This window comes from Embiotoca jacksoni, unplaced genomic scaffold (genome assembly GCF_022577435.1).
Source record: "Embiotoca jacksoni isolate LCO1_2020_lvr unplaced genomic scaffold, fEmbJac1.0.p SCAF_8, whole genome shotgun sequence".
NCBI classification, from domain to species: domain Eukaryota; kingdom Metazoa; phylum Chordata; class Actinopteri; family Embiotocidae; genus Embiotoca; species Embiotoca jacksoni.
Window position 1 is genome coordinate 5,982,600 of NW_027185436.1, and position 21,397 is coordinate 6,003,996.

At 41.9% G+C, this 21,397-nt stretch overlaps 2 protein-coding genes across 2 annotated transcripts; both read right to left on the minus strand.

Moving 5' to 3' along the window:
- Positions 1–755: 755 nt before the first annotated feature.
- paip1 (poly(A) binding protein interacting protein 1) lies at positions 756–9,255 on the minus strand. The gene is made up of 11 exons (XM_069138411.1): positions 8,840–9,255; positions 7,139–7,290; positions 6,846–7,040; positions 6,631–6,743; positions 6,205–6,316; positions 5,789–5,914; positions 5,594–5,700; positions 4,881–4,998; positions 4,726–4,780; positions 3,599–3,677; positions 756–1,858 (listed from the first exon to the last, which is right to left on the minus strand). Exons 1-11 carry the CDS (start codon positions 9,036–9,038, stop codon positions 1,759–1,761), a joined length of 1,356 nt encoding a protein of 451 aa, XP_068994512.1. The 5' UTR covers positions 9,039–9,255; the 3' UTR covers positions 756–1,758.
- A 3,737-nt stretch (positions 9,256–12,992) lies between these two features.
- fgf10b (fibroblast growth factor 10b) lies at positions 12,993–19,574 on the minus strand. Its single transcript, XM_069138427.1, has 3 exons — positions 19,121–19,574; positions 14,052–14,155; positions 12,993–13,753 (listed from the first exon to the last, which is right to left on the minus strand). The coding sequence occupies exons 1-3, from the start codon at positions 19,572–19,574 to the stop codon at positions 13,562–13,564; spliced, it is 750 nt and encodes a 249-aa protein (XP_068994528.1). The 3' UTR covers positions 12,993–13,561.
- Positions 19,575–21,397: the final 1,823 nt, after the last annotated feature.

The window sequence follows — 21,397 nt, forward strand, 5'->3', positions numbered from 1 at the left end:
CATATTTAAATTTGTTTGATGATCTGAAACATTTAAGTGCGACAAACATGCAAAAAAAATTGGAAATCAGGAAGGGGGCAAACACTTTTTCACACCACTGTATGTATATAAATATATTTATTTTTCTTACACCTGTTCATAGATCCACACACACATTACTGATGAACTGACAACATACTGAAATTTATTCTACTTTTAATACTCGTGTGGTCTTCACATTTTGTCCTTCCTGGTCGTGACAACACTAAATAAAGTGTTGACTGAAGTTCATTTTCAAGAGTGAGAATGTTGTACTGCACAAAATCACTATATTTGAACATGTTTTAAATATCTTGTTCACCTCAGTTTAGATACATTAAGAGGTATAATGATTTGTAATGCAGTCAAATGCCCACCAAGAAAACCTTCCATTAATCAATGGCTCTCTGGCAGATTCATTAAAATAAATACTATAAGCTTAAGTATTATGCATTGTTTTAAGTTGTTTTGGTGCATCATTGGTTGGTGTCTTGCGATAGTCTCTTAAAAACTTTTGCTTTGGGGTCTCCAACCTTTTTTTTCCCCCTCTGAGAGCCACTTTGATCAAATGAAACATTTATTCACACAGCTGAGCTCCACCAAACCAGCTGAATAAGCTTATTTTATGTGAAGAATAACCGATTAATACTAAACACACATAATCCAAGACCACTGATGTAGCTCAATGTGTCCTCCTATAAATCAAAAAGCATCAAACAAATCAAGCAAATATAATATCACATTATAAAGAATTTATTGCAGGCAAATAAAACTATAAATAGTATTTACAAACTATAAAACAACATTCCTTTTTATGGGATCCATGGATTGCTGGTAAAACAGTCTTTCCGTCTTGAGATAACAATGAATCCTTGTAGCAGACGAGTTATGTCGCCCTGACCTCCAGGATGTGTACATATTTGAAAATACATTCAGGAAATAAAACTGGATTTAGATGCATTGAATTTGCTGAATTTTGAGTCATTTACTTACATTTCGAAATTTCTTAAAATGTTAGCTTTAACCCTCCCAAAGGAATTTTAAAAAAGTTCTGCCTAATTTCACGTGTTGTAACACATTTTCTACTTCACAGCTTTTCACAGAGTTCCTGACCTGCAGCCAGATTAACAGGATAATAGCTGTAAATATAGTGTAGAATATTAGCAACGTGGACACACAATGTCACAACAGTAGATATAAAGGCTATGTATGCACTGTATGTGGGCATGTAGTGAAACCACCACCTCAACCATCCACAGTGCATTTTACTTAAAAGACAAAGCCTCTCTGAGAATGGATTTTTTTTTTTTGGCCTGCACCTTATGTGTGGGGTATGAATTAGTATTTGACAAATGATGCACGCGTGATGAAAATTTACTGCCTTACAGAAAATAACTAAAGAAATAAAATCCACAGCATACTATTTCCCTCTTGGCATTAAGTTTAGGCGTAAAGTAAAGAAATTTTGGAAGAACCTCAAAAACAACAAAGAGAATACTTCCATTTCAAAAAAAGTCTCAGTACTTTAACACTTTGAACAGTTATCCCATTGATTGTCCCCATTTTCTAATCATCACTGACTGAAAAAAAAAAAAAAAGTCAGAAGTGCAACTATGAGCAGCTTATAAATGCTTGTTTGCAGTAAAAGAAAAGTTGGAGCCAATTCGGTGCGAGTTTCCTTTGCTTTTCAACATTCCAGCAGGTTGAGTGGGAGAATTACAGAATACGCATCACAGACTTTCACTCTCGCGGCATTTGCTGTCGTTTCCTCTCTGACTCTAAACAAAAATGCTCAAAAGCTTCTTCCATCTCGGGCTCCATCTCATCCTCAAAGTCAGACCTGTGAACACAACACAGTGAGGGATTTAGAGGCTAGAGGGATTTAGGGTTACATCTTAGATCTGTCAGATGTGTGGGCTTTTAATAGTTTGTGTAATCTACAATATGTGGAAGCAGAGGTAGATGAAGTATTCAAATCCTTTACTAAAGTAAAAGCAACCATACTGAAAAGAAAAAAAAAAATACTCCATTACAAGTAATAGTATTGTATGAAAATCCTAGTTAAGTAAAAGTACAGAAGTATAAGCAGCAACAATGTAGTGACAGTATCAAAGTAAAAATACTGGTTTGGTCCCTCTGACTGATATATTATTAAATATGATATCATTGGATTATTTATAGACACATCAGTGTGTTAGCTGCATGCTACTGTTGTAGCTGCTGCAGATGGAGCTAGTTTGAACTACTGTATATACAGATTTATATGCAAGGACGGACGATAAACCTTTGTAAGATGTCAGAAAACGAACAGGCTAGACACCACCGGTTTAATCTGTAACAATGTGTTGTATTTTTAACGCTTATTATATTATCCATTGAGTTAATTAATTTATGTTGTTATTATCCGTGAGTAATTGCCATTTAGACGGACACAAAAACACAAGCTCAAAGACACGCACAGCTCAGAGAGAGGACGGGAGCGAGTTGAGCCCTGCTGCAAACCCAACTGCTGACTAAACTGAATCTGAGGCCCTGGTCAACCCTGTTGCATTGTGGGCCAGTCAAACACATTTGCCGAGCTCGGAGGCCCACAGGTCAACGCTGGTCATATGACGTATCTGGCGACGTTGCCGTTCAATCACATGAGCGAGGATTTGCCAACACAGAGGCGCTGCTGAACGTCTGCAGGTTGTGGTTTGAATAAACCACAATTGATGATGAACAAGCAGATAGTTAATGTACATCAGCGTTTGTAGTAAATCGCAACTACAATATAACATGAATACTGAAATGATCCCCAAGTCATTGCTGCGACTGTGTGAATAGTATGTGCACAATATGAATAAATGTATTTAGGACTGTGCCATATCGTCATTTTCACGATAATATCAGTGATAATATACTAAAAATATATTTAACTGGGAGAAATAACATGTTAAAGATACTTAATGTACATTTAAGGCGGTTTTATTTTTAAAACCACAAAACTTCATTATCACAACAGGAAGTCTACCATAAATATATAGTACACTTAATATTGTGTTAACGGCACTATTCTTCTTGATGTAATGACAGCACACAAGAGTATGCATTATGTTATGTGCGCAACTTCTGCACGGCAACAACAAGCATGGCTAAGTAATTAAGTATTTTGTTGAATCATCAAGAGTATTATTAATGCAGAAATACGCTGAAATATCTTGATAATATTTAGGACCACATCGCCCACCCCTAACTGTATTACCGTTACAGAAATGCGAAGCTTTTGTGTCAATGACATTATTAAATAAATGCTTAGTTTTACATTCACATTTCCCACCGTGCATCTTTGGCAGATTCTCTAGTATGCCAACAAAACCAATAAAATGCTTTTAAGCAGGACAAGATGTGATTAAATATAAGTGATGTTTAAGTCATGCTGCACATCATGAGGGGCCACTGGATGTCCAGAGGATGTAAGATACTGAATTAGCTAAAGCTAGGTGACATTCACAAGTACCACTGCAGCTGCCTGCCAACCGTCACAAAATATGACCAGTTCATATGTACCGAACATCCATGTCTTGTAGTGTGTACTTACTCTTCATTTCCATTTTCTCCATAAACATCACTGAAGTAGTCCTGCCTGTCCATGATCTCTTGGTATTTTTCAGCATATTCTGTGTAAACAGAGAGACTGACATTCAGGCACAAGAGAGACTGCAGCATGAAGAGATTTCCATTTCAAGAAGAGAGGGAATTGATTCTTTTTGTATGGAAATGACAAAGAATAACTTGGCTGAGAAGAGCAGGGACGAATCAAGTCAAAATTTGTATTTATGGTAAATGGTCTGTACTTTTATAGCGCTTTATCACCTTTTGGTCTCAAAGCACTTTAACATGGTTTTCCCATTCACACACTAGAGACAGATCACCGTGCAAGGTGCTGCCATCAGGAGCACATTCACACACCGATGGTACACCATCGGGAGCAACTTAGGGTTGAGTGTCTTGGTCAAGGACACTTAGGCATGTGGACAGGAGGAGCTGGGACCAAGCCACCAACCTTCCGATTAGTGTGCAACCAACTCGACCGTCGTGGCCACAGCTCCCCTTACAACAATCTTTCTGTAGCTCCAGTAATAATGCAGAAATTGTGAACTTTCTTTATCACCATATTTTGTACTGTTTACAAGAAACAGCCGTGTAACTAGGAGTGAAAACATGATCTAGATAATCATACAGGAATATTAAAGTTGGTTTTATTTTTAAAATCACAGAACTTTCCAGTCAGCAATAACAAAACCTACAAATGAGAAGCCTATTTCTATCAACACCGGTCAATTTTAGCCCGCTATTAAAAGAATATCACAGCTCCAAATTAAAACCGAACACAACTGATATAGATATGCCTAGTTTTAAATCACCTGTCTCTACATCCAACACACAATTCACAAAGATTATAAATAAAAATGTAGGAGAGACTTAATTTCGAGAGAGAAAACAGTGTAACATAAGGGCATGTGGCTTATTTTCCCATTATAAAGCTTACTCGTTCTTTTAGTTACAATACTATTTTTTTTTTTAAATAGTTACTTTATTTTCAATATTTAGCCATACGATTATGTTTGTCTTCTAGCTTTATATTTCTGTGCAAAAGCTCTGCAGAATCAACTTGAGATTATTTTGGTCTTTTATTTCTCTTGATATGAATATATATAGACTGACCTGGGTCGGCAGCTGTAAAAGGAATACCATCTTCTGTGTAGAACGTTGGTTCATTCTGAAAGGGAAAACAAAAGCATCACAAAAAGAAAAACAATTAATGATGGAGAATTTCTTTTTTAAAAAGGAAGTTGGGGAGTGTGACAGTCGACACTGACCATGAAGTAGTTGGGGTCGTTATCCGGTGTGGCGTTGTTGGCTGCTGCGGCAGCACGGACTCTGCCCCAGTCACTGGATCTCAGCTCTACTAGTTTCAAAAGCATCTGCCTCACATCCCTGAGGAGAAAAATATCACATCAGAAAGTTTTACCTTTAATTTATGGCCAAGTTTTAAATGACTGTACAATTGAAAAGTTGTCAGGCTGTTCTTGTTGCGTACGAATGGAGGGCTGTACGCTGATGTCCATGGAGCAGGAGGAAGTTATAGCCTTCATCAGTAAGTGTTCCAAACTACAGCACATGACCAACATCAGTACCCGAGTTCCACCCGTTTCTGTGACCACTGGTACGTGCACATCTTCGACTGGAAGTTATTACTTCCTCCTGCTGCGTGCACATCATTGTACTGCAATCCGCTTGTACACAACAGGAAAACATCCAACAAAAATCCATGCAGTTTGGTTGCCATGAGTTTCATGTTGAGAAAAGTCTGAAACTGAAAGCTCTTACAAAAAAGTATATTCTTGATTTTTTTTTCTCTCGGTTAAATGTAATCTGTTCTCCCAAAGCTTTTTGATGGTGGATGATGTCTTCAACGCTGCTAACTGGTGCACATGAACATTAAGTGCACTTGTGTTTGCAGATATCTGTATTTTGTAAATCTAACGTCAAGTCGAAAGATGAGCCTCAACTAGTCCATAAATTCACACACCTGCTGCAGGTAGCATCCAGTAGAATAGTTTCTATTCTTTGGATCAGTTCTTCCATGTGCGGTTTTCCAATCTCTTTCCACGCGTCATCCAAGACCGACCCTGTCAACTGTAAATTCACACGGTTTTCATTTCTATTCTAAATGACAGAAATACCTGGAAAGCTTTTAAAACAAATCTGTAAACACATTTGACACCTTTAGCAGTTTGACAGCACAGATGAGATTTGCATCTATAGGATTAGAGAACAGACTGTTCATCAGGTCTTTCAGACCATTGAGGAGGATGTCAGCTCGCTTCGGAGGACCTTTTCCACTTTTTATCTGAACAAAAGAAAGACACACAGGTTAAAAAAAAAAGAAAATAGGTGACTGACAATAAAAATTTAAAAAAAAAAGCATGATGACGTTGGAAGTTGGTGGATTACAAACAAACCTGCAACGTTGATTGCTCCTGTTTAGCTCTACAAAGTATGTGGTGCATTATTTGCACTTTTTATTTGAATGCCAGTAAAGCAGTGTAACATTGGCACAATAAAAAGGCAACTTTTGCAATGACATTGCCATTTAAACAAAAAGCTGACACACAGCAAGCAGTGAGTGTGTCTTCTTACCTCCAGATGCAGGTAGAGTTCTCCCAGAAACAGCACGAAGGAGTGGAATTTCTTCTGAGTCTCTGAGTCTCCTCGAACAGCGACATCCCTTTGTTCATACTCTGTTCGACATCTACAGCAGACAACACTCTTACTTCTTAAATGGCCATCTGAACGATGACATTTTAAGCTGCTGTACATCTTAACTCCTGTTTATTATCCCTTGTACTCCTATTTAGTCAGATTGCACACTTATTTCTACCCCTAATGCTGCTTCTGTAGCAAAAACAAAATTCTGCTGCTTCAACCCCATCCTCTTTAAGAGTATATTTGATTAAAAAAAAAAAGAAAAAAGATTATTTTATTTTATTTGAATGGGTATTTGTCATAACATCTTGTTTGAATGCGATACAGGTAGAAATTCAGTGAAAATGGAAATAAAATTACCTTTTCAGGAGCAGCTGTCGAAAGTTGCCACTCATAGGGCTGATAGTGAGCTGATGGGACAGGTAGTTACAAAGCCTGGCTCCAGTGTAGGCAAAGTTTGGAATGGCAGTGGACTGCAATTAAAAGAAAGCCATGTAAAACTGTGTGTTTTGTCAAAAGCGTACATTTATAAATTGTGTTTAGGGAAAATGAGGGCTGAATGTGAATCTCCAAACCTGCGTGTAGATGAGTTCCACCAGCTCCTGCAACAACTCTTCAGTGTTAACGCAGGAATTGAGCATTCCAGTTATGTCTTCGATGTCCAACTCAAAGGACCCGGGTGAGGAGCTCAGGTGCTGAAGGAAGTCTGTGACCATATCAGCCAGCGTTGCGTCGCTGTAATAGCTTTCACCGTCATCATAAGTGGGATCCTGCACAAAAAAAAAACCCCAATAAAAACAAACAAACGTGAAAACCTAAACAGAAAAATCCAGAATAAATTCAGTCATGATAGAAAAATTTGTCTTACTTCATATGGGTTAATTGCAGAGGGGACAAACTCTGGCGCACTAGCTGAAAGCTTCGATGACTTGATCAAAGAATCCACATCATTACACCCTTGGGAGGCAGACGTATTATTGGCATTTGCACTTTGTTGGGGTTTGCTTTGTCTTCTAAAATCTGAAGGAAGAAAGACGTTCTCAGGCTTTGCAACATGTGACACCAAATGAGGAAATTGTACTTTTTTTTTTTTCCAAACATAAGGCTTGCTTAGGGTCTATATTTGTTTTTCTGTCAACCATTCATTCCTTCCCAAAACATACATTTCAAAAACTGGATGACAAATATCAATTTATTTTTCAGAACAGCCTCAGTAAATTTCCAGAGCTGCTGCGTTCAGTAATTTAAGGCAGACAGGCTGTTGGGGTCAGGGACTATTTTCAGTCAGAGTGCAAGTATTTATGGGAGCAGGATGACTCAAAATAAACTGCAGTGCCCAAGTTCATACTAATGAAGGAACCTGTTACCTGGTGCTATGCTGTAGCCCACTTGTGGACTTTCAACAGCTTTTGACAACAATATAGATCTGTAGCACAGACAAGAAAAATTGCCCCCCCAAATGTTAAAGGGGGCATTGATTGGCTGATAAAGGACCACTTTAGACTTGACCTGATGGCAGGTCCAGAACCTCACTCTCCATGTGGTGGTATTCAGTTATTCATTTAACCTTTATTTGGTCCCACTGAGATTTAAAAAAAAAAAAAAAAAAAAAAACTCTCTCTTTCAAGGGAGTCCTGGCCAAGACGGACAGCAGCACAAGTCAAGAACAAGTTAGATTAAACAGATCTACACAAGACAACCAGAATTACAATATATAACATCCCCAGGAATAAAAGTGGTGGAGCAATTCAGGTGATTGGTTGTCTGTCAGAAATGATCACCAGATCATAATACAGATTTACAGTGACGTGTTTTCCAGATGCAAAACCATTTGGGTTATCGCTGATGTGCGTTTGTGTGACTTTTTTGATACGTATGCGGGTTAAAGCAGGTTTTCCTTTTCAGACCTGATCATAAAGTCACGTGGTCTCCAGCGTGACACGGTAATTGTGAAATAAATAACAACAAGGGTTTTCAGCTAATTGTGCAAACACGGTGCACACTTTCACCCCTCCCCCCCACCCCAAAAAAAAATGACACATTTACAACATGAACTCTGTCCCACTGTCCCCCCGTCCTCTTTAACTACGAGGGACACTTCATCGGCCCAGATGTGACACAGAGACGGATTGTTCCCCTTTGTTTGCCGTTGCTACCTCAACAATAGCTAGCCGTAGTGGACGCCAGGTCCACAAAGACAACGTTTTTAGCTCAGCAAAACAGCCTCGTCGTCGGCCACACGACCGGCCGACGACCCTGACCTCTGAGGTGGGGGTTGGTGGAGGAGGGTGGTGGTGGGTGGAGGGGGCTGAATTTAGATGCTGCGTTGTTTCACGTTAAAACGAGCGCCGACATGCTATTTTAGCAGCTAACGAGCCGACGACAACTGCAGGTTTCGACGAGTTGAAACGCGTCACGGAGGACATTTCCGCCGCAGTGGGGGAAAAAAAAAAAAAAGAAAAAAGAAAAAAGAAAAGTGACCCTTCAGATTGAGGTGAACACGGTTTTCTCGTTTCAGCGACATTTTACTGAAAACCGAGTCTGAAAGCAGCGCAGCCGTTGACCGTACCTCCACCGTCCATGTCGCTGGCGGAGCCCGCGTTGCTCTCCGTGAAAGGCGGGGCGGTTCGCGGTTGTCTCAACGGCTCCCTTTGGTTGAAAAGCGTGGTGTTGGTGTCGCCGGTACCGGCGCTGCCCGCGAACCCGGGCTCTGCGGTGAGGTTGCGGGTTCTCCCGGCTCCGGGAGCTCGGTCGAAACTCTCGGTCATGACTGCTCGTTGTCAGCCGCCCGACTCTCAAAACAGCATCTGAAACGGATGAGGATGTCGCCGGACGCCGCACCAACTGCTCTTTATTTTTTTGTTTTTAAATCACGATTAAAATAAATAAAAACGCCCTATCTCTCTTTCATGGTGGCCTTTCCTCGATCCGTTACAGAACTTTGTGAGCTACTTCCTCTCACAACAAACTTGCTGTCGCTGATTGTCGATGGCGATCTTTTATACTAAAAACAATGCGCTCGCCCTCTGGCGGCTTGGAGTGGAAGCGCTGCGTGAAGCGGCGTTCGTGTGTTTTAACGAGCTCATCCGACAGATTTTTGTCGGATCGACTTTTAACATGTTTGGAATTAAACGTTATCAAATAATTCGTTTTCGTCGATCGGTGTGCCGGAAAGTGACCCAAAAATACTTTTTGCTATAGTATGACTTTTTTTTTATTTTTTTATAATTTGAACGACATGCTATATCTGGTCCAAGTATGATTTTTTTTTTAAGTTTTTTTTTTTAAAGTTTTTTTTTAAGAGTCATGACAAAGGGGGAGCTCAAACTCCAAACCTTATGGCTGAGAAGTAAGTGCTAACCACTGCACCACCAATCTTCCCAGGAATGGGCTGCATTGTAAAAAATGTTTGCCTCACTGCAACCTATAACTCCACTATCCACAAATATTAATTCAAATGCGACCAAAATTGCCGCAGACATTCTTTGGATAGTAGATATACATGTTTTCAAGGGGGTCTGCAGTGATATTAAATATCTTCCTGTAATGTGTAGTGCATGCAAAACTTTTTCAATTTCTCCAAACGTTTCAACTTCACTAAAAGTTGAATCACCATCAACAGGCCAAGGTGGAATCTGAACCATTAATAGCAACCTTGGTGAAGTCGAATCTTTTACCTGTTGAGTTAACCAGACTGTCGGGTGAGTCGCTAAAAGCTCTGAGTGAACTCCGTGAAACACTTTCTCCACCGCGACTCTTTCTTCAGCGCAGAAGTTAGTCCAGCGGTCTACGACGCCGCTTCAGAGCTGGAAGCGACCTCATGAGGACGCGGGAATCCACACAGTTCACGGTGGGCGAGTCCCCCTAAGGGTAAGCCACACGGTTTTGGGTTTGCGTTGTAAATGCAGTCATAGTAATACCAAACTAAAAGGTCAACAACAATACAAAAACTCAAATAAAAATCAATAACAAAAAAATAAAGGGTATGTCTAATTTTTCTTGGATTTCTGTCCAAACTACCACAAGTGTTATCCCCCCAAATCCCATTAATACATTTTCATGTTATAGTATGACTTTTTTTTTTTTTCCATATTTCGGATGACGTGATTAGGGCAGTTGCCTCAGTGAGAAGTAACTGGGTTCGATCCCCACTTGAGGCATGCATGTCAGTTCAGAAAAAGGTCATACTCCAAAAGTGATAAAAAAAAAAAAAGTCATACATATGTTGTCCAAAATATTTTAAAAAAAGTCATACTATAGCATGTCGTCCAAAAAGTGACCCAAAAGTAATTTTAGTAATATAGTATAGTCAGGGTGATGCCGCTAAGTTTGATGTTTCGCCGTGACACAGGAAGTTGATGTTTAAGGACAAACGATGCTCCTAACCTCACAAAACTTTGCACATGCGTCAGGCACCAACTTTCATGAGTTTCTGAAGATGTTAAAGCCGCCAAAAAAACGACCTTTTTTGTTAAGAAGAATAAGGAACGAGATCGCAAATTTCTTTTAAATTGCAAGCGCTAAAATGCGGACACTCGCGTGCTGCACGTCGGGGAGCCGGCGGCCCCCGACCCACTGGATCCCCGACGTGCAGCGTGCGAGGGCCCGCATCAAGGTTTAACTGCTGTTTCAAAGAATTTACTAGGATTTCTTGGGGAATACTAAATGTCTTATATACGGAATATAATTTATCAAGGCAGTCACATTTAGAGAAAAAGATCTTGAAAAGTTTGTGTGGAAATTCAATTTTTTTTTCCAACGTTTCAACTCTGGCTTGGATTTTTAAAACTACTAAATTCTCAGAATAAATATTGAAGACATAACCTCAGTGTGTAAAACGTTACTGCCCTGTTTGTGATTGTCTTCACAACATGAACACATAACAATGGATCTCATATTGATTTAAAATATTTTTCTAAAAGTTTTATATCAGATTTGTATTTAACCAAGCAGAAAGGTTCCTGGACCTGTTCAACCCCCTCTGAAGTGCCTCTCTCCCGGAGCTCGCTCAGTAGCTGCCCACTACAAAACATGTGTTGCACCAGACATCTCAGTGTAAGTATTCATTAGTTGTTTTTGCCTCCAGCCATTTTCCACTTGTTTCCCAAAGCTGGATCACATTATGCCACAGAGAATTCCCGTGCCAGAAATGCAGAGATCCGCTTTGATAAAAGATTACTGCACCTATTTTGTGTTATTGCTGTTTTCTTCCCCCCATGTCGGTGCGTTGGAGGGAGTTCAAACATTCACAAGTCTTGGGAATGCAGAAGATGACAAATGACTGTGTATGTGTGTGTGGGTGGGTGCGCGGGGGTGAGGTCAGCAGTGCCCATAATGTTGGTTGGTTATTTATCAACTGCATCATTATACAGAGCTATTAAAGATAAATCAAGGAGGGAAATATAGTGCTACTGTTTGTGGCGTATACCTTGGCTTGGCTTAATTGGCCAGCCATTATTGTTGAGTCCTTAACAAGATATATAAGTAAATTGAAATAAAAATCAAAACACCTTTTGAGGCCTCAGATAAAATTCGAAATCGTGATAAAATTTTATTCAGAAATAAATTGCACCCTAAGTTGAACCTCTAAGAAACATCTCGATGTTTATTTTCAGGACACTGCAGTGACTCTGGCCTCAGAGGTGCAATGCCATGTCACAACATGTTGCACAAGCAAGTACTTTACGTGAGAGCAGAACAAAAGCAATGTACAATGCTGTGTACGGTACAGAGACGATCATGAAACAGAACCCCATATGTTGCTATTGGCCGGGACAGTCACGGTGCAATGCACCGCAGCATCCCCGAAGTATTAATCATTCGACACGGTGATTCCTTAAACAGCCATTAAAGGGGAATATACTATAGCTTTAAGCAAATTCTTCCCTGCACCTCCTAAAGTTCACATCGCTTTTGTTGTTTTCTCTCCTTCCAGTTTGGAGTCACAGTCACAGACAACAGCCATGGCCTCCTCTCAGCGAACTGTCTTCCTCTCTTCAAACAATTTTTCATGCCTGTCCACAGATAGATGTTCTAAAAAGGCAGGATAAGAGAACATAAGGCCCGGAAGCCTGTGGTGTTAATGTTCTCCCCACGCTCTTTTGATCTGGCATCAAGGCAGCTGTCATTGATTAGTGTGTTTGTGGATGATTACTGAGGGAAGTGGGTGGTCAGGCACAGGTCATATCTCCCTCTCCTTCTCCCTCGGTCATATTTCTTCCCTCACACACATTCAGATACAGTTGTGATTAAGACCAAGGCTGTTTTCATATTTATTTTGCTGTTAGCAGCAGGTGCTTCAGCAGCTATCTTTACTAGTCAAGCCCCTCTGCAGTCAGGGAATGCTGCAGCTTCCACAGTAATGGTGGTGGTATTAGGAAATGATGTCAGCATCTAAAGGCCAAACCAGGGAAGTCACCTCCCTCCTATTTTGTTGTGGTTGGTCTTGTATGCTTCCCATTTGTTTGGGAACTAATCATTAGCGCAATGGTTGCCACATGGAATATCTGGCTAGGCATTAATGGTTGCCTTTTGTCCCTTCCTACCTCACAGAACCAGATAAGAAGAGACTTACCGTGACCTGAACACTCGCTGTGGTTTCTCTCTGTCAAAACTTTTTCCTAGCTTTTGGTGTGTGAAGGAAGACAGACAACTCCAGTATGTTGCAGAGGAGGAAAAAAAAAATGGTAATTTTATTTTCACATAATAGAGTTCCTATAAAAAGTAGAGAATGCAAAGGAATGCTTGTGTTCCCCTCCAGTTAAATATTTCACAAAATAAATAAATCATTACAATTCAGTCAAAACACAGTGGTTAAGTATCAAACATTTGCTTTAAATATGTTGTATCCTCTATTATTTAATGTTGTCATGATACACTGACTGATCATGTCCCTCATCTTAGCCGTTTGCAGTATCTACCTTACCTTCTTTATGCGTCTCACAGGAGAATATGGGTTATAAATAACATCTTGAGATACTTCTGCATCTACAGTTCATTAGCTGGGCCACATTAGTGTTGTGGTCCAGCTGCAAACTGTTTGGCACAGGGGAAAAAAAGGGATGCACATTGAATTCGGTGCCACTCAAAACACAGATATCACCTTCTCCTACCAAATCAAACATGTTAAGTCAGGAGCAGAGACCATTTGTTTGTGTGACAGTGTTAGTGCCTTTTTTTTCCAAATGAGAGATTTCTCAGTGAATGTCTTTTTTTGTACAGCTTCTCCAGTATTGGAAACCTCTCTGTCCAGTGCTGCGTGTCCTCCCTCTCCTGGGGTGAGCTCTTCACTTCACACCATAATTGGAAGGAAGTGGGTGGCCGTGTTCTTCCTACGGGTTTTCTTTCCTCTCATCGGCTTCCCGTGGATGTTCAGGCCCACAAACATCTGCCGCTTCCTGTTCCTCCACTCAGCCGATGCGTACGTGTTGTAGCTGTTCTCCTCAATCCGCTCCTTCAGGGTGCAGTCGACGCCAAACTCTCTCTGAGGAAAACCGTGGGTATCATGTTTCAGTATTAAAACCCTGACGTGTGAGGTTAAGGTAAAACACAGAACTTTCCAGTACCAGGTTTATTTACTACTCCTCAATCTGCATTGCCTGCTTTGCTTTGCTTAGCATAGTTGTGTTGGAGGCTCATGTGTGCACCGGTTTGGTTGTGATTCAGAGTTGACCCAGCAGCTAGAGAAGTAAAGATAAGGGCTTCCTTTGATAAGGGCTGAAGAATCTAACACTATCTCTCTCTCCGGAGCATCCAGATTGACCTCTGACCCGGATACTCACCGCTCCGTACAGCTCTCCCTTCCTGCTGATAGCCAGATAGTAGTTGCTGTTCAGCCCTTTGATGGCCACCACTCCGACATCCACCGATGTGATTTCCAGAATACCTAAGATTCAGCAAAAAGAAGGTTACATCAAAATGTGTAAACATTAAGAAGAAGCATAAGAGTCATGAATAAATGAAAGGATGCTTTCCTGACTCCAAGTAGAAGAATTAACACAGTCACAAACCGACCACTTGAGAGTCTCGACCGGGAGAAATCCACAAATGTATACAGACATCAGTCAGAGTGTAATGATCAGCAACTTATTCCATTTGAGCATTTCCATGTGGCAATGTGTGGGAACTCTGAGTAAGGTTACAACTATTCCTGAGCACATTTATCATTTCTGTGATATTATAATTATAAGTTACTTTACAGCCTCCACCTGTGTAACAGATCCCAGCTGTGCAGGTCATTTACTTTGAAAATTAATAGGTGGATTCCACAGAGATTCTTAGGTTGTTTATGTTCTGTTTGGCATTTAGCTTTCCAAGTCCCTATACAAATAATTCAGGTTTCTCATAGATTATAGGAGGGGTTAATTTATACCTCAGTTAACGAGGACATGTTTTTGCTGCAGACATCTGTGGTTATTTGTGTGGTCTCAGTATCAGAGGTCGGAGAGCTATAACTTCCTAATGTGTCCTTTGACCACAGAACCCACTTGTCTCGTCTTATGCCGGTGTGTGTGTGTGTGTGTGTGTGTGTGTGTGTGTGTGTGTGTGTGTGTGTGTGTGTGTGTGTGTGTGTGTGTGTGCGCGCGCGCTTGTGTGTGTGCGTGTAAGTGAAGCCTGCTGGTTCCCATGGCATGTTTGATTTTGTGCCGCCCTCCCTGACTTCCTTTCCCCACTTCCTGTGAGCTGTCGTTATTTCATCCCAATAAGCACACATATGTGAATGCACACACACACACACACACACACACACACACACACACACACACACACACACACACACACACACACACACACACACAGACTTCAGCGTGGGGGCGTGAACTCCAGAGAGTCGACGACGCCCTTTGATCAAATCAGCGGCCCCTCCTCTGTCTGATGACTGTTTGTGTGGCACCCTGTTCTACTGTCAGACTCTCTCTGCAGCGGCTGGGGGGCCTCTGAGGCTGCCAGCCTCGCCACAGGAGTGGACAGTGGAGGATGCAGGTGTACCCCCCAAAGAACAATCCCTCTCTTAAATATACAGAAGCGTCTCTCCTCGTCCGTGAGGTCTTGACTGTATCAGTTTCTAGTTCAAACAGTGGCACCTCGAGGCAGTGAGGTCTGAAGCTGCAAGGCGGTGGTGGGGACTGTGACACAACGGCCATTGAAGATCTGAGAGGAGCTGGTTTCTGTATGGGATCGGATGTCGGGTATGGAGTGAGGATGTAAGACAATCTATGGCAGTCTCTGGCTGCTCTGTAAACATGGGAGGGATGAAAGAAAGGAGAACAGAGGAGGACAGAGGAGCCATGACAGTGAGACTGGGGGTGGAGGGAGGATTAGAAAGGCTGTAATGATCACTGATCAAAGTCAGCCACCGGAGGCAGGGGCGAGACAGGTTGTATATACACACATGCACACGCACTAATGCACTCACATACACATGCGCACACACACACACACACATAGTCAGTGTTGTAGCAGGTGAATGTGCACTTGCACAAAACTTGCAACCTCGACCTGGCTGTGAAACTAGAAAATCTCTGTTCACAGTTCTCTGAACGGCTGAATGCTCAGCTTGACCCACAAGTGGAGAGTAATGAGTTTATGGCTGCGAGTACTGGGGAAAAAATATGCTCTTCATTTAGCCTCCTCCAGATTATAACATTAAGCCATAAATGAGACAACAGCTTTGTATGGGGTAAATTTTACTGACCCCATTATGTAAAATGCAGCCCAAAGTGAGCCAGCAAGGTTCAACTGTTTACACGGAGAGACTGCACTTTTTATTTTGCATGCTGGTTTGTTTTTTCCTAATGTGTGGCTTATTTGATACGCTCTGTTTGGAGTTACAACAGCAAATGGTGCGTTGGTTGTGGAATGGAGGCGCATTTTGCCAGTGACAATTAAAAGGTGGTTTTTCCACAGTGGGATGCCAAAAACGCTTGTGCTTTGCAGCTTGAATTGTTATTCTTTCTCACTCTTGCTTTGGTTCTCTTTTTTAAAAATAGATGCTCTCGTCTGCACAAAATAACATTCGGGCAGATAAGTCAGGATTTCAATTTCGATTGTTCCCATTCCCGTGAAGGAAAATGGAGTGGAGCGAGGCGTAAATCAGGATATATAGTAATAACACTTGATAAGGACCACACTGACTGTATTTACATAAAAGGGAGAGCCGGCCTTTTCCCCACCTCTGAGCAAAGCTATACATCTCCTGCCTCAGACCTCCATAAGAGCACCATATGTTTTTTTTTTCCCATGCAAAAGGCCACTGCTTTGATCAAAGGAGATGAATAAGACACTTATACATACATTCACACACAGTAGGTGTATCCACACACTTCTTTAAGCCATGTCCAGAAGTGTGTTGTGCTCACAGACTGGCTTTTACAGCACAGAAACACAACTGGTGGCCCGGCACAAATACGCACACACACACACAGAGTCTTGACAGGCTCAGCCTCTCACACCATCACATCCATAGATAATTAGCCAAATGCTTTTACCGCCAAGGCTTTGACTGAGCCTCATTTGGCAATATTTCACGAGTCACTCGGAGCTGTTAGTTGTCTATAAATTTAAGAGAACTCAGCTGTGAATCACAGATATTTTAATTATGTACTTAGACCATGCAGATAGCTACTTAGCTGACTTTAACATAATCTCTCTCCTTCTCTCTCTGCCTCTCTGTAACCTCAGCACAGGCTCGCAGCGGGTTGGAAAGCCATGTGGGACAGTTTTGCCCTGGCATCCCCATAAATCTGTGGGAGGCTGGATACTGGCTCTTTAACAGACAGTGAGCCGGGTCCTCGCAGAGCCAAAGTCAGCACCCAAAACCAAAGTCTGCACATCTCCTAGACAAGGCATGATAATTAGATGAATTCATATATCATAAAATTTTAATGCATCGTGTCTTTTCCTTGCAACTTGTGGTGCAGAGGAGGCTGGCTGACCTTCAGGATTGCAACAAAAAAAAAAAAAAAAAACTTGATATTTTGTCACTTCAAGGGACCATCAAGGGTCTACAAAGGACGTCAGTCCTGGGATCATGTCTAGCCCCAGGGGCCAGAGCAAAGACTGAAGCTGCTGTTGTGTAGTATCCTTTACCATGTGAACCTGATATGAGGGCACATAATCCACACACAGTGTCCCCAGACCCCTTAGGACACAGCTTTTTTGATGGCACCACCATTGATACTGAAGATGCACAGCTTTGATGTGGCCACAATGATGTTCAGCCATGTCGTTCATTTACTTGTACCTCTGGAGAATCTTTCTTTCACCTCCCTCCCTGATGCTCAATCCACTGCTAATTCAAATGGATTTTTTTAACAAGGCAACACGCTCCAAAAAAACGTGAATTTGTGAGTCAGTGAAAAAGAAGACAGAAGGGTAAATTATCTTCCAAACATACATAAACTTGAGGGTGAATTCACACCACCACAAAAATTATAAATTGAGTCTGACTTCCCGGAGCTTCTTCAGTTTTACAATTTAAAAACGTACCGCTATTAACACAGGCGGCAGTAAAGGCATCACTATGTAATATGGTCAGGAATTAAAGCTGCTTCTGTCATGACCTTGTCAAAACAAACATCTCCCGTGACATTCAGCCTTCCTGTGACATTTCCCCCAAGTGATTGAATGTGTGGTTTAACTCTCCCAAGAGGAACATTAAAGGTTCCAAACTCGCTATGGGTTTCGGGGAACGGGGAGAAAGAGGGAGAAAAGAAGCATGTGACAATGAGGGAGTTGTGTGTGTGTATGTGTGTGTGTGTGTGTGTGTGTGTGTGTGTGTGTGTGTGTGTGTGTGTGTGTGTGTGTGTGTGTGTGTGTGTGTGTGTGTGTGTGTGTGTCTGTGTGTGTGTGTCTGTGTGTCAGTAATAAGCGAGCACATGTGTCATCGTTGGCTGTATGATCACACACCCACTGAAGCATGTGAGTGCCTGCTGGCTGATAGGCACACACACGTAGCTCGGTGGAAATGCTGGGAGGCTAATGAGAATGCTATTTTACTGATTGATATTCTGAAACATACAACATGTAATCACTCTAAAGACACGTTTCTCTGAGTGAGCACGTCAAACTGCTTTAAACAAATGTCTGATCCGGGACCGGGGATATGTAATTTGCTTGATGCTGGCTGGCAGGAGGGCAATGTGAGTGGGAGAGTGAGAGAGAAACAGACCCAGAGAAGCAGAAAGGGCCTGAATGCATCAATGAGACTGACATTCGTATATCCTCCCCCTGTCACAGCCCTGTTCTTCTGTGGTCGTTATCAGTGCTGTTTACCCTGGGCTGTGAAGACTGCCTGATAATGGCCGGGTTATCTCCTCCTGCTCCTTTTTAAACCATCTAAGAGCTACCATCATTGTGCTGAGTGTTTAGACAGAGAGATATCAGCGGTGATGTCTGGTTTAAAACAGATGACACAAATTGGGAATGCTTCCTCCAAACTACCAACCAATTGGGAATTATGTTTTTCATTTAAATTCACTGTTTATGCAAATATGTATTTTTATAGATCCAATTTATATATCTGTGTTGGTGTTAAGAAGTATTTTTTGTCAAAGTATTAGCACCTGATTTCTCTAATAAGAAATAGCCAACATCCAAGAGGGTTTCTTGGAGTCAGAAATGTCCCTGAATTAAAGGAATCAACAGGTGTTTTTTGAGGTTGCAGAGATTAAAAGTATTGATTTCACTCTGGCAGTTTTTAATAGGTTAAAATTAACTTCAGTCCAAATGAGCCTTGGGTAGGGTCTCTTTCAACTTGTGCAGCCCCCACAGAGACTCCGCTCATTTTTGGGGTCTGATTCGCTCTTCTTTATCTATGTTTGTACAATAATCTACACACCAAGTTACTTACTGAGGGGATCATCCTTGCTCTTGGTTCCATTGACATTTCCATTCTTATCGATCCTCAGAAAAAACTTCTGGAAAGAGAAGAGCTTTCTCCTCCGTATGTCCCCTTGTAGATAATTGTAGCTGCGCACATGCCTGCCCTGCGGGCCTCCCGTCCGGCCCAAGGGGCCCCCAGTGGCACTGGGTCTAGAGGTCAGCTCAGTCTCAGAAATGTTCAGTGGAGCCCCGAGAGTTTGCGGGTTCCTCAGTCTGTCTCTGCGGAGCTGGTGGCAGGTAGCCTCGGGTAAGAACAAGGAGAAAACCACCAGGGTAACCAGCACAGGAAAATACGGGGAGGGAAGCAGTGTTGATAACCTCAGTCTGGAGCTGGCCCCAGAGCCAGAACGAGCCCCTAACCTGGCCCCGGAGCAGGATGAGGCAGAGGCAGCCTTAAGCCCTCCAGCAGCCCATCTGATCATGGTAGTGTGCTGTGAGGAGGACTAGAGGCAGCCTCAGAGCCTGGGACATGCTGCTGGGGGCGAGGATAGACTGGGAGGGCAGGGAGGGGAGCCCTCCACAGTCCAGACTGGGCGAGATGGTCCCCCAGCAGAGTCCAAATTACTCGGCACGTGTATGTAAAATCTCTAATATCTCTTCAACAAGTCTCTTTGAAGTTGATACTCCACCGAGTTTTAGTCTACACAGTTGAAAAGTTTTCAGCTGATTATGAGAAAGTCTGCAGTCCAAGTCTATTTAGTAAAAAGAAATCAGTCTGAAAGAACAAAGATCACATAAAAAACACCAATTAATGTTTGCAGTCCAGTAACAAACCTGTTTTGTTTTACTTTCTTTGTGTTTTCTAATTCATTTTAAATTATGAAATTTGAACTGTACTCTTAGTTGCTCCAGTGGGACTCTTGTAATTCCAGGTAGTTGTTCAATTTAAAGAAATTAAAAAAAAAAAAAACTCCCAAAAAATATATTCAGTCTATTGATATCCAAACAGCAACAGCAAATGGCAAAACTCTTTAGTTCCAGTGTAATAAAAAGTGGTGCACCACACCATGTACTTGTCTGAAGGCTCCTAGTGAAGGCTCCTAGACTCCACATGTGCAGGAAAGCTTTTTCAGATTTTAGTCTGAGAACAAAAAACAGGATTCAAGACTTAAATAGGAACATTGGTCAATCCAGGCGCATGTCAGATAATCCGTCTGTCCTCTTCAGTTGCCCTGCTCCTCTCGCTCTCTCCTCATCTCTCTCCCTCTCCCTCTCCCTCTCTCCTTTCCTCTACCCCCAAATGACTCCACCTTCATGCAGCATCGAGGTAACGCTCTGGGGAGGTCTTTCTGTTTTAGGATTGAGTCAGAGTCGTCGCCTACTTTTTCTTGATTCGAGAATTCCTCACCTGAGAGTAATTGCATAGAATGTGTGTGTGTGTGTGTGTGTGTGTGTGTGTGTGTGTGTGTGTGTGTGTATGTATTTCAGTGACTCTGTTAGTTATTTGAGCCCTCCCTCCTTTACTCAACTTCCCCTCTCACATATGGGAGCAAGTACTGCTCTGCATGTTTGTGTGTGTGTGTGTGTGTGTGTGTGTGTGTGTGTGTGTGTGTGTGTGTGTGTGTGTGTGTGTGTGTGTGTGTGTGTGTGTGTGTGTGTGTGTGTGTGTGTGTGTGTATTTGTTTATGTGTTTGTTTGTGTGTGCGTGCGTGGGTGCGTGTGTGCGTGCGTGCGTGCCTATTTACAAATAGGCAAATCCAACTTGTAGGAGTGTGTGTGAGGTGATAACAGGGTTTATCTTTGTAGATGGAGGAAGCAGTCTGGCAGTATCAGATCAGACCCTTCAGCTCCACATTGTACTGCTGATTGCTTTATAATCAAAGACTGTTCATATTTTTACTGTGCATAAATGCAAAAATGGGGTCTAGCTGTGTTTTCCTCTTAGTCTGTCATGTTCGTTTTCATTATCTGGTAGATACATATGCCTGTATGGCTGACTGTGAAGGGGATAAGTATTACAAATTGAAATGGACTCACTTGTTCCTCATTAAGATGCGATAATCCCAACAAGTGTCCACTCTTCTCTATCTCTTCAGATAAAAATCATATTAAGTTACTATTGCCGGTTCAATTCTGAATGTTGCCTTATCACCGCCATCTGGCTAAGGCCTCTCTTTTTCCTCTCCGTGCACTTTATCGTTGCGCGTTATCTCTCCTGCGATGCTGTAATGCAATGCAGCTCTCCAGTTTCACTCACCAGACCTCTGCCTTCCTCTGTGACTCAGGTGTCTGTGGCCGTCAGCCA